The 12,008-nt window shown below is 41.0% G+C and overlaps 1 protein-coding gene across 3 annotated transcripts in view; it reads left to right on the forward strand.

Annotated features, from left to right (window-relative positions):
- Positions 1-12,008, forward strand: part of DDX11 (DEAD/H-box helicase 11) — a 131,457-nt gene that overhangs the window by 73,750 nt on the left and 45,699 nt on the right. For all 3 annotated transcript variants that reach the window (XR_016311937.1, XM_089671751.1, XM_089671750.1), the window contains exon 11: positions 11,677-11,723. Coding sequence is in view for 2 of the 3 variants with exons in the window: in XM_089671751.1 (XP_089527877.1) it covers positions 11,677-11,723 (47 nt within the window). In the remaining variant the exon portion in view is untranslated. The remainder of the gene's footprint in view (positions 1-11,676; positions 11,724-12,008) is intronic.

Here is a 12,008-nt window from a genome sequence, read left to right on the forward strand (position 1 = left end):
TGAAAGAAATCAGCAGAGCTTCGCCTCATTTCAGATCTTCCCCTCGAATCTAAAAAACTGCACTTGCAGTGCACAGCCTTTTTGCCTTTAGTAAATCAACCCCAAAGTGTTGTCACACTTAACATCTACTGACAGGATCAATAGGCAATAAATCTATGTTAAGAGCAGTTAGAAAAGCAAATGGTAATTATAACTGTTAATCATGGGCGGACTGACCATTTGGGAACGCGGGCACTGCCCGAGGGCCCGGGGTCAGTAGGGGGCCCCATGAGATGCTCCTGGTACCTTTCATAGGCTTTTTTGATTGTGGTTTGAGTGAAGGCAAGGACACAGGGGCCCCATGATCTCCTACTGCCCGGGGGCCCCATGAGCTCCTACTGACCGGGGGCCCCATGAGTTGTCAGTCTGCCCCTGCTGTTAATACTACTAAAAGGCTGTATTATATATATATATATATTTTTTTTTATTTTGCTCATAGTTCCACTTTAACAATTCTGCAGCAGTCACATTTACATATGGAAACACACTGAGTCATAATTCTGTCATGGCTAACAGTATGTATTTGTTCTCTCTCTACATCTTTTGTATCTCACTTTCTACAAGTTTAGCTGCATTTTTTATAAATTCCTTTTGAGCTCCTCATACCTGATTTAAAGCAGTGAGATGTTTTTTAAAAGAAAAAGGCTATATGGTTCCACTTTAAGGATTTAGACAGAACAAGCAGCGGATGGAGATGAAAGTGTATGGAGAGAGGCAGTAAATTTCATTTTTAAAACATGCGGTGACATTTTCCGAGTACTGTTTTTATCAGAAGTCTTCTCTGCACAGAGAGTGTGGCTGCATAATTGGCTCAGCACTGAGTAGGGAGGGAGCAGTGCTTTTAACTTCCCCATTGGGAACGCAGCCTCTTAGGTGGCGATATTTTTTATTTATGCGTTTTATTTTTGCACCCTGTGCATAATTCTTTTTTTCACCCTCAACTTGCTTTTAGTTACTTTTGTCTCTAATGCAGTATTGCTTTTATAGTGAAAATCCTCTTATATGTTCCCCCCTCTGGGCTGGGTGAGTTCTGTAAATCTAAAGAAATTTTTCTTTTTAAACTGCCAGTTGTGTATAAAAGTTCTATGGCTGCCACTCTTGAAAAGATGTCCTAAATTTATAGAGCTGGTCTACGAGCTTCTCATTTTACTAACATCATGATGTAAAAGTTTAAAGAGAACGGAAAGTTTTTTTTCTTCCTTTTTTATGTGCCTTGATGTCCAAAACAAATCTAGGAGCATCAGATAAAGCCTAATGCGGGCCATAGATGAGATGAAAAACGACTGAAAATCGGCCGAAAAGAAAAAATCGTCCCATTTTCGGAACGTTAGTGCGGTAATCGGTCGGCCGTTTTTCATGATTTTTGACCTTTTAGATTATCGGTCCTGCTGGAAAATAATCGGCCAAATTTGTCGTTCTGCCGATTTTCGCGGCAATGATGGACAAATTTGCCGATCTTTTTCCGATATTTAAAAATACGCATGAGCAGTGACATGAAAGAAGAAGGAAAAGAAGAAAAGGAAAAAAATTGAATATGAATGAAAAGAAGAAATAGAATATGAAGAAAAAGAAGAAATAGAATATGAAGAAGTAGAAAAAAAAAGAATTTCAGTCCGATATTATATTTGACATTTAAAAGTATAGCAACATTGTATCTATTTGTATCCGAATAGAAACATCTGTATCCGAAATGGATACAAATAGATACAATGTTGCAACTTTTTCTTTTTCTGCATATTCTAGTTCTTCTTTTTATTCTATTCTATTTCTTCTTCTTCTTCATATTCTATTTCTTCTTCTTCATATTCTATTTCTCCTTCCTCTTCATATTCTATTTCTTCTTCTTCTGCATATTCTATTTCTTCTTCTTCTGCATGTATTCTATATAATTGCCGGCCGTAGACGGGACGAAAATCAGCCGACCTTTTTTTTACCAATAGTGGTAATGTCGGCTGATTGAACAACCGATTTTTCGTTTTTAAAAAAAAAAACGGTTGGTTTTCTCCCTGTCTATGGCCTGCTTAAGTATATATATAGCTTAGGCATATATTAAAAAAAATGAATTCCCCTGTGGTTGTTAGTAATAAAAACACTTCAGCTGCAGCACTTACCACCTCTGTAAGGGCTTGTTCACACTTGACTTTATTTCTAACTCTTGTCAAACACCCCTATAGCGTTTGACAGGCGTTAGACAGGCGTTTGGGGAGCGTTTTTAACGCTCCTCAAAAGCCCCATGAGCGCTTTTGCTTTGGAAGAGAAATTGTCCTTGTATGTAGATGATGCCCTGTTGTATCTCAATGATGAGGGCCCATCGCTCCTGGTGGCTCTGAAGATTTTTGACACCTTTGAGTCCTCCTCTGACATTCATATCAACTGGTTTATTTATTTATTTCAGGTTCTTGTATAGCGCCGTCAATTTACGCAGCACTTTACACATATATTGTACATTCACATCAGTCCCTAACCCTCAAGGGGCGTACAATCTAAGGTCCCTAACTCACATTCATATACAAGGGCCAATTTAGACAGGATCCAATTAACCTACCAGCATGTCTTTGGATTGTGGGAGGAAACCGGAGTACCTGGAAGAAACCCACGCAGGCACAGGGAGAACATGCAAACTCCAGGCAGGAGGTGCCGTGGCTGGGATTCGAACCAACGACCCTAGTACTGCCAGGCGGAAGTGCTAACCATTTAACTGTGTTGCCCAACTGGTTTAAGTCTCTCCTTTTTTGAGCCTGTGTGCCCACGCTCCACCCGGGGTCCTATTTCCACATGTTCTGGGATTGACATACGCTTATTGCCTACTGGTCTGAGGTCTTTGAGGTGATTAATATTAGGCTGCAATTGTCTATACCAATCTTCCCAGATTTAGCCTTACTGGGAATTCATGAGAATGCTCAGCGTTGGTGTCTGTTTTCCCCTCTGTTTGCATGTATTTGTGATGTTTTATCAGGTGGATGTTCAAGAGTCTGCTAATGCTAGCTTCAGCCTTACAGTACTTTTAAGATGCTCTTTGAGTTGGGAAGCTGATTCCCTTGTTTGGAGCCTGTTGGCATTACCTGCTGTGTTTCCCACCTATTAGTTCTATTGCTTTGGGATGTCCTATGGTCAAAAATTAAAGAAGTCTGTGTCCTGTATTGTGTGAGTTAAAAGAGAAGTTCAGGTTTATAAACATTTATACTCAGGTGGATGCTGCATCTGTTGACTGCCGGCGCTAAGACTGAGAACTGAGTGATCAAACACCACTGATTGCTCAGTTCTTTTCTCTGCTCTGACTGCTCTCAGTCATTGGCTCTCTGTTCTGCCCCTCCAGTGCTCACTGGAGCATTGGCCTGTTGAGGGCACAGAAGCAGCTGGGTCAGCCTCTCAGTGCCTGGTCGGGATCTTTTCAGAGCCTGCACTGGCTCTGTAACGTCAGCCGACAGTGGCCTGTTGTTGGCTGCAAATGGGTCACAGAAGTGCAGAACAAACTGTACTCCTGTTGATCCCCAGAAGTATAACCAAAATAGCTTTGGCCATATAGTATGCCTCCTATTGAGAAATAAGGATTTTTGACTTGCATATAAAATCCTTTTCTTGGTTCCTTCCCACTTTTCTGGAGTTTTCCTCTGATTGCTTGCAAAAAAAAAACAAAACTAGGGATTACTGGGGGGGGGGGGGGGGGGGGGATGTTTATATGGGTTGTCTCTGAACACTTTTTTTTTTTTGCCCGTGTCTTCACCTGAAAGTGGCTGCATACAAACCATGGACAAAGCTTAGAGTAACTTTAGTTGAGAAACAAAACATTCCCCTATGGGTGATCTATGTACATTGCAAGGATTTTAACAAACTTTGTTGCAGATTTCTACTTTCCTGTCTGTGTCCGTGTGCAAAGTGAGAATGGGAGTGGTTTTACAATTTTCAATCAGCTGCAGCCCTTTAGACATGATTTTCCTTTGGGAATATCTCACCAAAAATTACATCTTTGTTGTAATGGATGCCTGAAATCTGACTTGTATTTTAATGCAGACTTCTGGGAAAATCAGTGAGCCAATCACACAAGCAGGAAATTACATTTCTGGGGGGTGTTCTGTACACCATCTCTCTGTAGAATGCCTTCAGTTTACATAGCATTTTACAGATAATTACAGTGCTGAAGATTGAAAAGTAAAGGTATTTTTTAATAACATCAATTACAATATGACTTGTGTCGCAGTTGTTTATATTATTTTTTTTTATATACTGTGTTTATCTCCATGAAAGTGGAGTTACCTTTTAAAGAAGCCTTTGTCCTGTGCTGTACTGCAAGAAAAGGATTTTACAGGTAGTAAAAAATCCTTATATCTTAATTGGACAGTACAGGACCCAGGAAAGGAAGTCCTAGACCTTGGGTTATATGCTACTACCTTCAGGTGATAGGACACTGGCAAAAGCTTTGTACACCCTCATATAACCCCCTCTGACACTGTGGGACTCCAGTTTTCTGCTAGTGTTTTTAGGTAATTATCCAGTGGAGAAGTTTTTCTAAACCATTCTTTTACTTTTTCTTTACTACTTCTACTGACACTTCTATTACCTCAGGGTGCACTAGCAGTTTCGGGATACGTTTCCCTCTACGTACATCTTCGGAACCATACCTGGGCCTCGTAACAGCAGTGCCATCCTGTTTGCTTTGGGCTCTGGATTCTTTATTTAGCACTTATCTTGGCACATGGTAAAATAAGTGTAGTTAGGTGCAGGGTGCTTTACCTGTCCAGGGCTGTGGTCTAATCTTATAGCATCCAGATTCTAAAGATTCCTTCAGGGGTATGCCCACCATGATATGGGAAATCCCCCCCAGCAACTTGCGGCTTGGAAAAGTAAGACAGATTTTTCTATATTGTGTCCGGGTCCTGTTTTTAAGTGTGGGGTGTTATTCACTTACTGTGTTATCTCCCTCTCTAACTGTTACTAATTTGTTGTAACTAATTTGTTGTTGGTAGATAACTTTATTATACCTCGAACCTTTTCAAATCTGGCAGGTTTTTCCCACACAGCATCGCTGCTCAGGTGGTGACATAGTTGATCTGGGCAGCACATTGGCTAAATGGTTAGCGCTTCTGCCTGGTAGTACTCAGGTCGTTGGTTCAAACCTCAACCATGGCATCACCTGCCTGGAGTTTGCATGTTCTCCCTGTGCCTGCATGGGTTTCCTCCAGGTACCCTGGTTTCCTCCCACACTCCAAAGACATGCTGGTAGGTTAACTGGCTCCTGTCTAAATTGTCCCTAGTATGTGTATGTACAAATGTATGTTAGGGACCTTAGATTGTACACCCCTTGAGGGTTAGGGACTGATGTGAATGTACAATATATATGTAAAGTGCTGCGTAAATTGATGGCGCTATATAAGTACCTGAAATAAATAAATAAATCTATGCCTTATAGCTGACGCTTTTCTGCCCACTATTTCCACTGAGAGGCAAGAAAGGTGTCTGCTGGTACCGGAGAATGCAGCCAGTGTTTCTGCCAGCTGACCATAGAGCTGATTGGAGACCAGAATGGTGCCAATCATCTCTATAGCCTAAGACAGAGGTAGGCAACCTGCGGCTCTCTAGCTGTTGTGCAACTACATTTCCCATGAGGCATTGCAACATTACAAAACTGACAGTTACAGCTATGACTTGCAGAGGCATGATGGAACTTGTAGTCCTGCAAGAGCTGGAGAGCCGCAGGTTGCCTACCCCTGGTCTAAGAAATTGGAAGCTACGAGCATTTCATCACTTCAGTTTCGCAGGATATAAACAGCGCCATTTGAAAATTGGGAAAGCATCTGATCACACCGATCTTGGCGAGATTAGATAATGTAAGTGCAGAGGAGATACCTAGAGTCTGATAGACCCCAGATTTCTCAAAAAAGAATATATGACAATGCCCATTGAAGTTATAGGGGATATTTGCATTCCCTGTGATAGCATTGATAGAAAAAAAAAATGAAAGGAACAGTGTAAAAAAAATTGAAAAAAAATCAAAATAACTTTAAAAAAAAAAAAGTACCCTCGTCCCCCCCCGCGCATGCAACTGTGTGCACGAGCGTTGACCCGTGCCAGTATGTAAACAGCAGTTGCATCATGCATGTGAGGTATTGCCACGAACGTCAGATCAAGGGCAGTAATTCTAACACTAGGTCTCTTCTGTAAATCTAAAATGGTACTTGTAAAGACTTTTAAAGCGTTGCCTATGGATATTAAAAATGTATACAGTTTGTATGTATTGTGTTTTTGTGCATTAAAATTAATAAAAGTGTATTTTTTTCCAAACGTTTGCATTTGAAAAATCACTGTGCGAGTACTATGTGACATAAAAAATTGCAGCACCCTTCTCTGCTGTTTTCTATTCTATAATAAAATTCTTTGTAAAAGAAAATATTAAAAAAAAATAAATAATTGCAGCACCCACCATTTTATTCACTAGGGTGTCTGCTTTAAAAAAAATATATAATGTTTGGGGGGTAAAGTAATTTCCTAGCGAAAAATACTGATTTGTTTCATGTGAACAAAAAGTGTCAGAAAAGGCTTGATCTTCAGGCGGTTAGAAGAGTGAGTGATGTGTGGCATAAACTTCTAATGCTGGGCATAGAATGCCCCCACCCCCCAAAATGACCCCTTTTTGGAAAGTAGACACCCCAGTACAATTATTTGCTGAGAGGCATGTTGAGTCAATTAAAAAATGTTTTTACACAAAATTGTCAAAAAAGTTTTTGCTGACATATGCCATGGGTATATGTGGAATTACTCCCCAAAATACATTCTGATACTTCTCCCGAGTATGGGGGTACCACATGTGAGAGACTTTTTGGCAGTCTAGCCAAGTACAGGACCCCAAAATCCAATAAGCACCTTCTGGCTTTTAAAGGGCCTCATTACACTTCCTGACTACCTTTCACAGTTTCAGAAGCCCTGACATGCCAAGATAGCACAAATGACCCTTTTTTGGAAGGTAGACGCCCCAAGGAATTTGATAAGAAGCATTGTGAGTATTTTGCGTATCTCGTTTGTTTCCACAAGTTTTTGAAAAATGAAGAAAGAAGACAAAAACTTATTTTTCTCTTTCTTTTTTTATATTTCAAAACCGTGTGAGAAAAAATGAGATCTGCAAAATACCATGCCTCTTTTTAAATTCCTTGGTGTGTTTGCTTTCCAAAAGGGTGTAATTTGGGGGGAGTTTGGTGCTATCCTGGCATTTCAGGGGCTCCGGAACTGTGATAGGTAGTGAGGAAGTGTAATGAGGAAGTTACGCACCTTCAGGCTTTCAAAGTGGTCATTGGATTTCAGGCTCCTGTATGTGGCTAGGCTCCCAGAAAGTCTCACACATTTGGTATCCCTATACTCTGTAAAAGTAGCAGAATGTATTTTTTGGGGTGTAATTCCACATATACCCATGGCTTTTGTGAGCAATATATCATTTAAGTGACAACTTTGTGTAAAAAAAAAAAAAAAGTTTTTGTAATTTTCCAAAAACTTGTAGTAAAAAAAATAAATCTTCCATGGACTCAATATGTGTCTCAGCAGATAGCTTAGGGTGTATAACTTCTGAAAAGGGGTCATTTGGGGGTGTTTGTAGTGTCCTGGCATTTTAGCACCTCAAGAAATGTGATGAGCAGTCAGAAAGTAAAAGTTGTATAAATTCTATTATCTATACCAGCAATGGGCAAACTACGGCCCGCGGGCCGTATACGGCCCGGCGAACCTTTTAATCCGGCCCGTGGAGCGTGATACTGTCAGGATGGCTGTCAGGAGACCGGTGTAGCATGACAATCTGTCTCCTATGAGGATCTGTCCCCCTCGACGTATCGACGTATCGCCGATCGGCTGCTAATGCCTGAAACTGGCACATGCGCAGATACGTCGAGGGGGACAGATCCTCATAGGAGACAGATTTTCATGCTACACCGGAACGGCGCGGGAACCCGGCGAGAGGAACGTGCGGAGCAAAGGTAAGTGAATTGACACAGGGGGGACTTGGGGACCTAATATGGGGGATGAATTACTATAGGGGGGATGAATTACTATGGGGGATGAATTACTATATGGGGGATGAATTAATATGGGGAATGAATTACTATATGGGGGGATGAATTACTATATGGGAGATGAATTACTATGGGGGATGAATTACTATAGGGGGGATGAATTACTATGGGGGATGAATTAATATGGGGAATGAATTACTATATGGGGGATGAATTACTATATGGGGGATGAATTACTTTATGGGGGATGAATTACTATGGGGGATGAATTACTATATGGGGGATGAATTACTATGCTTACTATGGGGGAATATTACTATACTTACTATGGATGACACATACACATCATTCATCTACTCTTGGTCCGGCCCCCGGGTCCAATATATGAACCCATTGCGGCCCTCAAGTCAAAAAGTTTGCCCACCCCTGATCTATACCATAGTTTGTAGATGCTATAACTTTCACACAAAGCAATCAATCTACACTTTTTGGGATTTTTTAAACAAAAAACATGTAGCACAATTAATTTTGGCCTAAATGTATGATGAAATTTTGAGTTTTTTGGATATTTTTTATGACAGAAATCAGAAAATATTGGGTTTTTTTTCAAAATTTTCGGTCCTTTTTTGTTTATAGTGTGAAAACTAAAAGGTGCACAGATGATCAAATACCACCGAAAGAAAGCTCTATTTATGTGGAAAAAAAGGACCTAAATTTAATTTATGTACTGTATTGCATGACCACTCAATTGTAAGTTAAACTAGTCTAGTGCTGTATAGCAAAAAATGGCATTAATTTTCAGTATCTATACCATGGTTTGTAGATGCTATAACTTTCACACAAAGCAATCAATATACACTTAATAGGATTTTTTTTTTACCAAAAACATGTAACAATACATTTCGGCCTGAATTATGAGTAACTTTGCGTTTACTATATATTTTTTATAGCCGAAAGTAAAAAATATTGTTTTTTTTTTTTTTTCTTCAACATTTTCAGACTTTTTGTTTATAGCGCAAAAAATAAAAAGCACACAGGTGATCAAATACCACCGAAAGAAAGTTCTATTTGTGTGAAAAAAAGAGGTAACTTTTGTTAGGGTATAGCATTGCATGACCGCGCAATTACCATTTGAAATAGTGCAGCGCCGAATAGCAAAAAAAGGTCTGGTCATTAAGGGGGGTAAATCCTCTGGAGGGCAAGTGGTTAAACTTAGTCTCTGTTACTAATTGATTTTATCTCCACAGTCTCAATCATTTTTCAGGAAGGATGTTGATTGCACTGACTCGACTATGGGCATGTGTTGACAGGCTTTTGCTTTCTTCAAACAGGTTTTGCATTCCCATACAAGTCTGAAAATGCAAAACCTGATGGAAGTAGGTCAAATGCAGGTCGGAAGGAGGTCAACTACAGGTCAGGTGAGAAAGCTTCATTTGAGCCCTTTGCGCCAGTGCCTCCTGGCCCTTTAAGAGATTCAGAAGCCGGGGGGCAGGGTTTTAGGGTCATGTGACCAACATGATTCGCTGTCCCCCCCCAGTCATGTGATCGGGACCTTTCTGTGAGTCAGGGACATATGTGCTGGGAGCCTGCAGGGTGCGCGCTCTCAGCACATATGTATTTTCAATTGGTACGCAAATATGTGGCTGCTCGGCGTGAAGGCCCAGACGCCGGGAGGCTGCATATTTGCGTGCGCTTGGCGGCTTTAATTTTTTTTTTTTTGGTGTACAGCCAGTCTTTTCCTTTGGAGTTATGCAGTCTGTGGAGCATAGGATGAACTGTTGCTGGTGTTCAGCATCTTATCTTCCCATGAGGGGGGTTCCTGATTCAGGGCTTGAACACAGCATACCTCATATTTTTGACTAGCCCAAAGCCTGTTGGCACAGACCCTTAGAGAGAGCCACTAGAAGGGGGAATCTATAAATCTTTTATCTTCCATAACAGCATACATACACAACATCGCCAATAGTTTGTAGAAACCTGATGACCACACCTATATGAGCTTTTTGGACTTTCATTCTTAAATGGTTACCTCCCACTTTGTTGCTGTAGCAGCCCCCATTCTTCTGGAAAGACTTTCCACAAGATTTCAGAGTGTGTCTGTGGAAATTTGGGTCCGTTCAGCCAAAATTCCATTTGTAGGGATGAAAACCCCTGGTTTGCAATTGTCATTCCAACTGATCAGTTGAAAGGTGTTCAGTAGGGTTGAGGTGAGGACTGTGTGCAGGTCACTCAAGCTTCTCCATACCAAACTGGTCAACACATGCCTTTTATGGAGCTGGCTTTGTGCACAAGGACAGTCATGCTGGAAAAGGACCTTCCCCAAAAGGTTGGATGCACATAATTATGTAAAATGTCTTTTGTATGCCATTGCATTAAACGTACCCTTCACAGAGAAGACCTGAGCTCCATGATCTAGAGCTGTTTCCACATAGTTTTGGTCACATATTGGTTGTGATGATCAGGTGCCCATACATTTTTGTCTATATACTATATGTAAATGGGTTGGGTTTAATAGTATGGAAGTAGCAGCCTAACAGAATGTGGTGCTTGCTGTTGCCCTTCCGAAATGTACATAAATCTTAGTGTAAGCAAAACCTGTTAGTTTTGGATGGAGTGGAGAAGGGTTAGACCCTCTGTAAAGTTTTTATTGATGTTTGTGTCCCATTGGGAGATTAGCCACTCTATTTAAACACTGTCACAGAGACAGAAAGTGAGGGGAAACCCAAAATTTTTTTATTACATGGATTTTGCTCTTGTACTTCCATAAATGATTGTAAAGCCTTTTTAGCTTTCGACTTCTGCCCCCTTCCAAGTGCCCCAATAGCAAGCCATTTTCCATGGGGACACTCGTGCAGGCTCAATCCCCAGCTGGGCTGTGTGTGTTTATAGACATACACGGTGTGGCACAAGCCCCACAATCCCCCTCTCGCTTCCTCCTCACAGGATTTGATTGACAGGAGTAGGAGCCAGTGGCTTCCCCTGCCGCCTCTGATTCTTGTGAGGTGTGAAAGAGCAGCACCGCTTCTCTCTGACACAGCGCTGGCCCAAGATACGGCTCAGGTAAATATTTGTGGGGGAGCTGATTATGGAAGGTATTTTTCTCCCCTTTAATGCAGAGAATGCATTAAGGTAAAAAAAAAAACCTTAAGCCTTTACAACCACTTTAATATTTGTTCTTGCTTCATTGTTTATGGCATATTCTTTGCAAAACTTCAGTTGCTCTTTGACACTCCCTTTGATTTTAACTGGACTTACCCCCAGAGTAGAGTAGATTCAAGGAACTTAGCTGGAGCAGCTCCACTAATTGTTCTAACAATTAAAATGTCTGTGTGATTATACACAGCACAAACCATTTTACTGTTCCTTTTTACAGTGTCTTTAGATTACAGCTGAATTTGTTTGCTTTGTACGATCCGTGTGTTGAAAGATGTGGGAATGCTGGGGCATGCGGCACAGCGCTCACCCTTGCCTGTTCATAATTACCCTGCACACAAATCTTGCCAAAGATTACCAATATGCCACAATGCGCAGAGTATTTATGATTTTTTTTGTTTTTTAATGTTCAGTGCTGTGTTTTTGGCTGGATTCCCTTCTAGCTTGGTTGGTCCCAGGACTGAGCGCTCTCTCCCTCTCTCTCTCATTACAGTTCTGTCAGGCTCACTCCCAGCTGGCCCAGTACATGGAGCGATACAGGTATTCTCTATAATGATACTGTAATTGGCTCTGTAATCTGCTTCCTCTAACATGTTCATTTCCCCAGTTATTTTCTTCCATTACTGAAGATGACAGCTCACCGCTCGTGTTCCAGCTGCGATGGCTAAGCTATTTTGTTTGCTGTGCACAAATGCTTGTCCTGCTTTTAACACTGTATAAAGCCTATTTGATGTCGCTGCTTCACTGATGTCCTGCCAGCTGACATGGCTTTGCTTAAACATATACATGCTCATAGAATACATTTGGCAGACATCTGGAGGTCCT

The sequence above is a fragment of the Staurois parvus genome, unplaced genomic scaffold (assembly GCF_062004578.1).
Source record: "Staurois parvus isolate SC_StPar_1 unplaced genomic scaffold, SC_StPar_1.0 ptg000114l, whole genome shotgun sequence".
Classification (NCBI taxonomy): Eukaryota; Metazoa; Chordata; class Amphibia; order Anura; family Ranidae; genus Staurois; species Staurois parvus.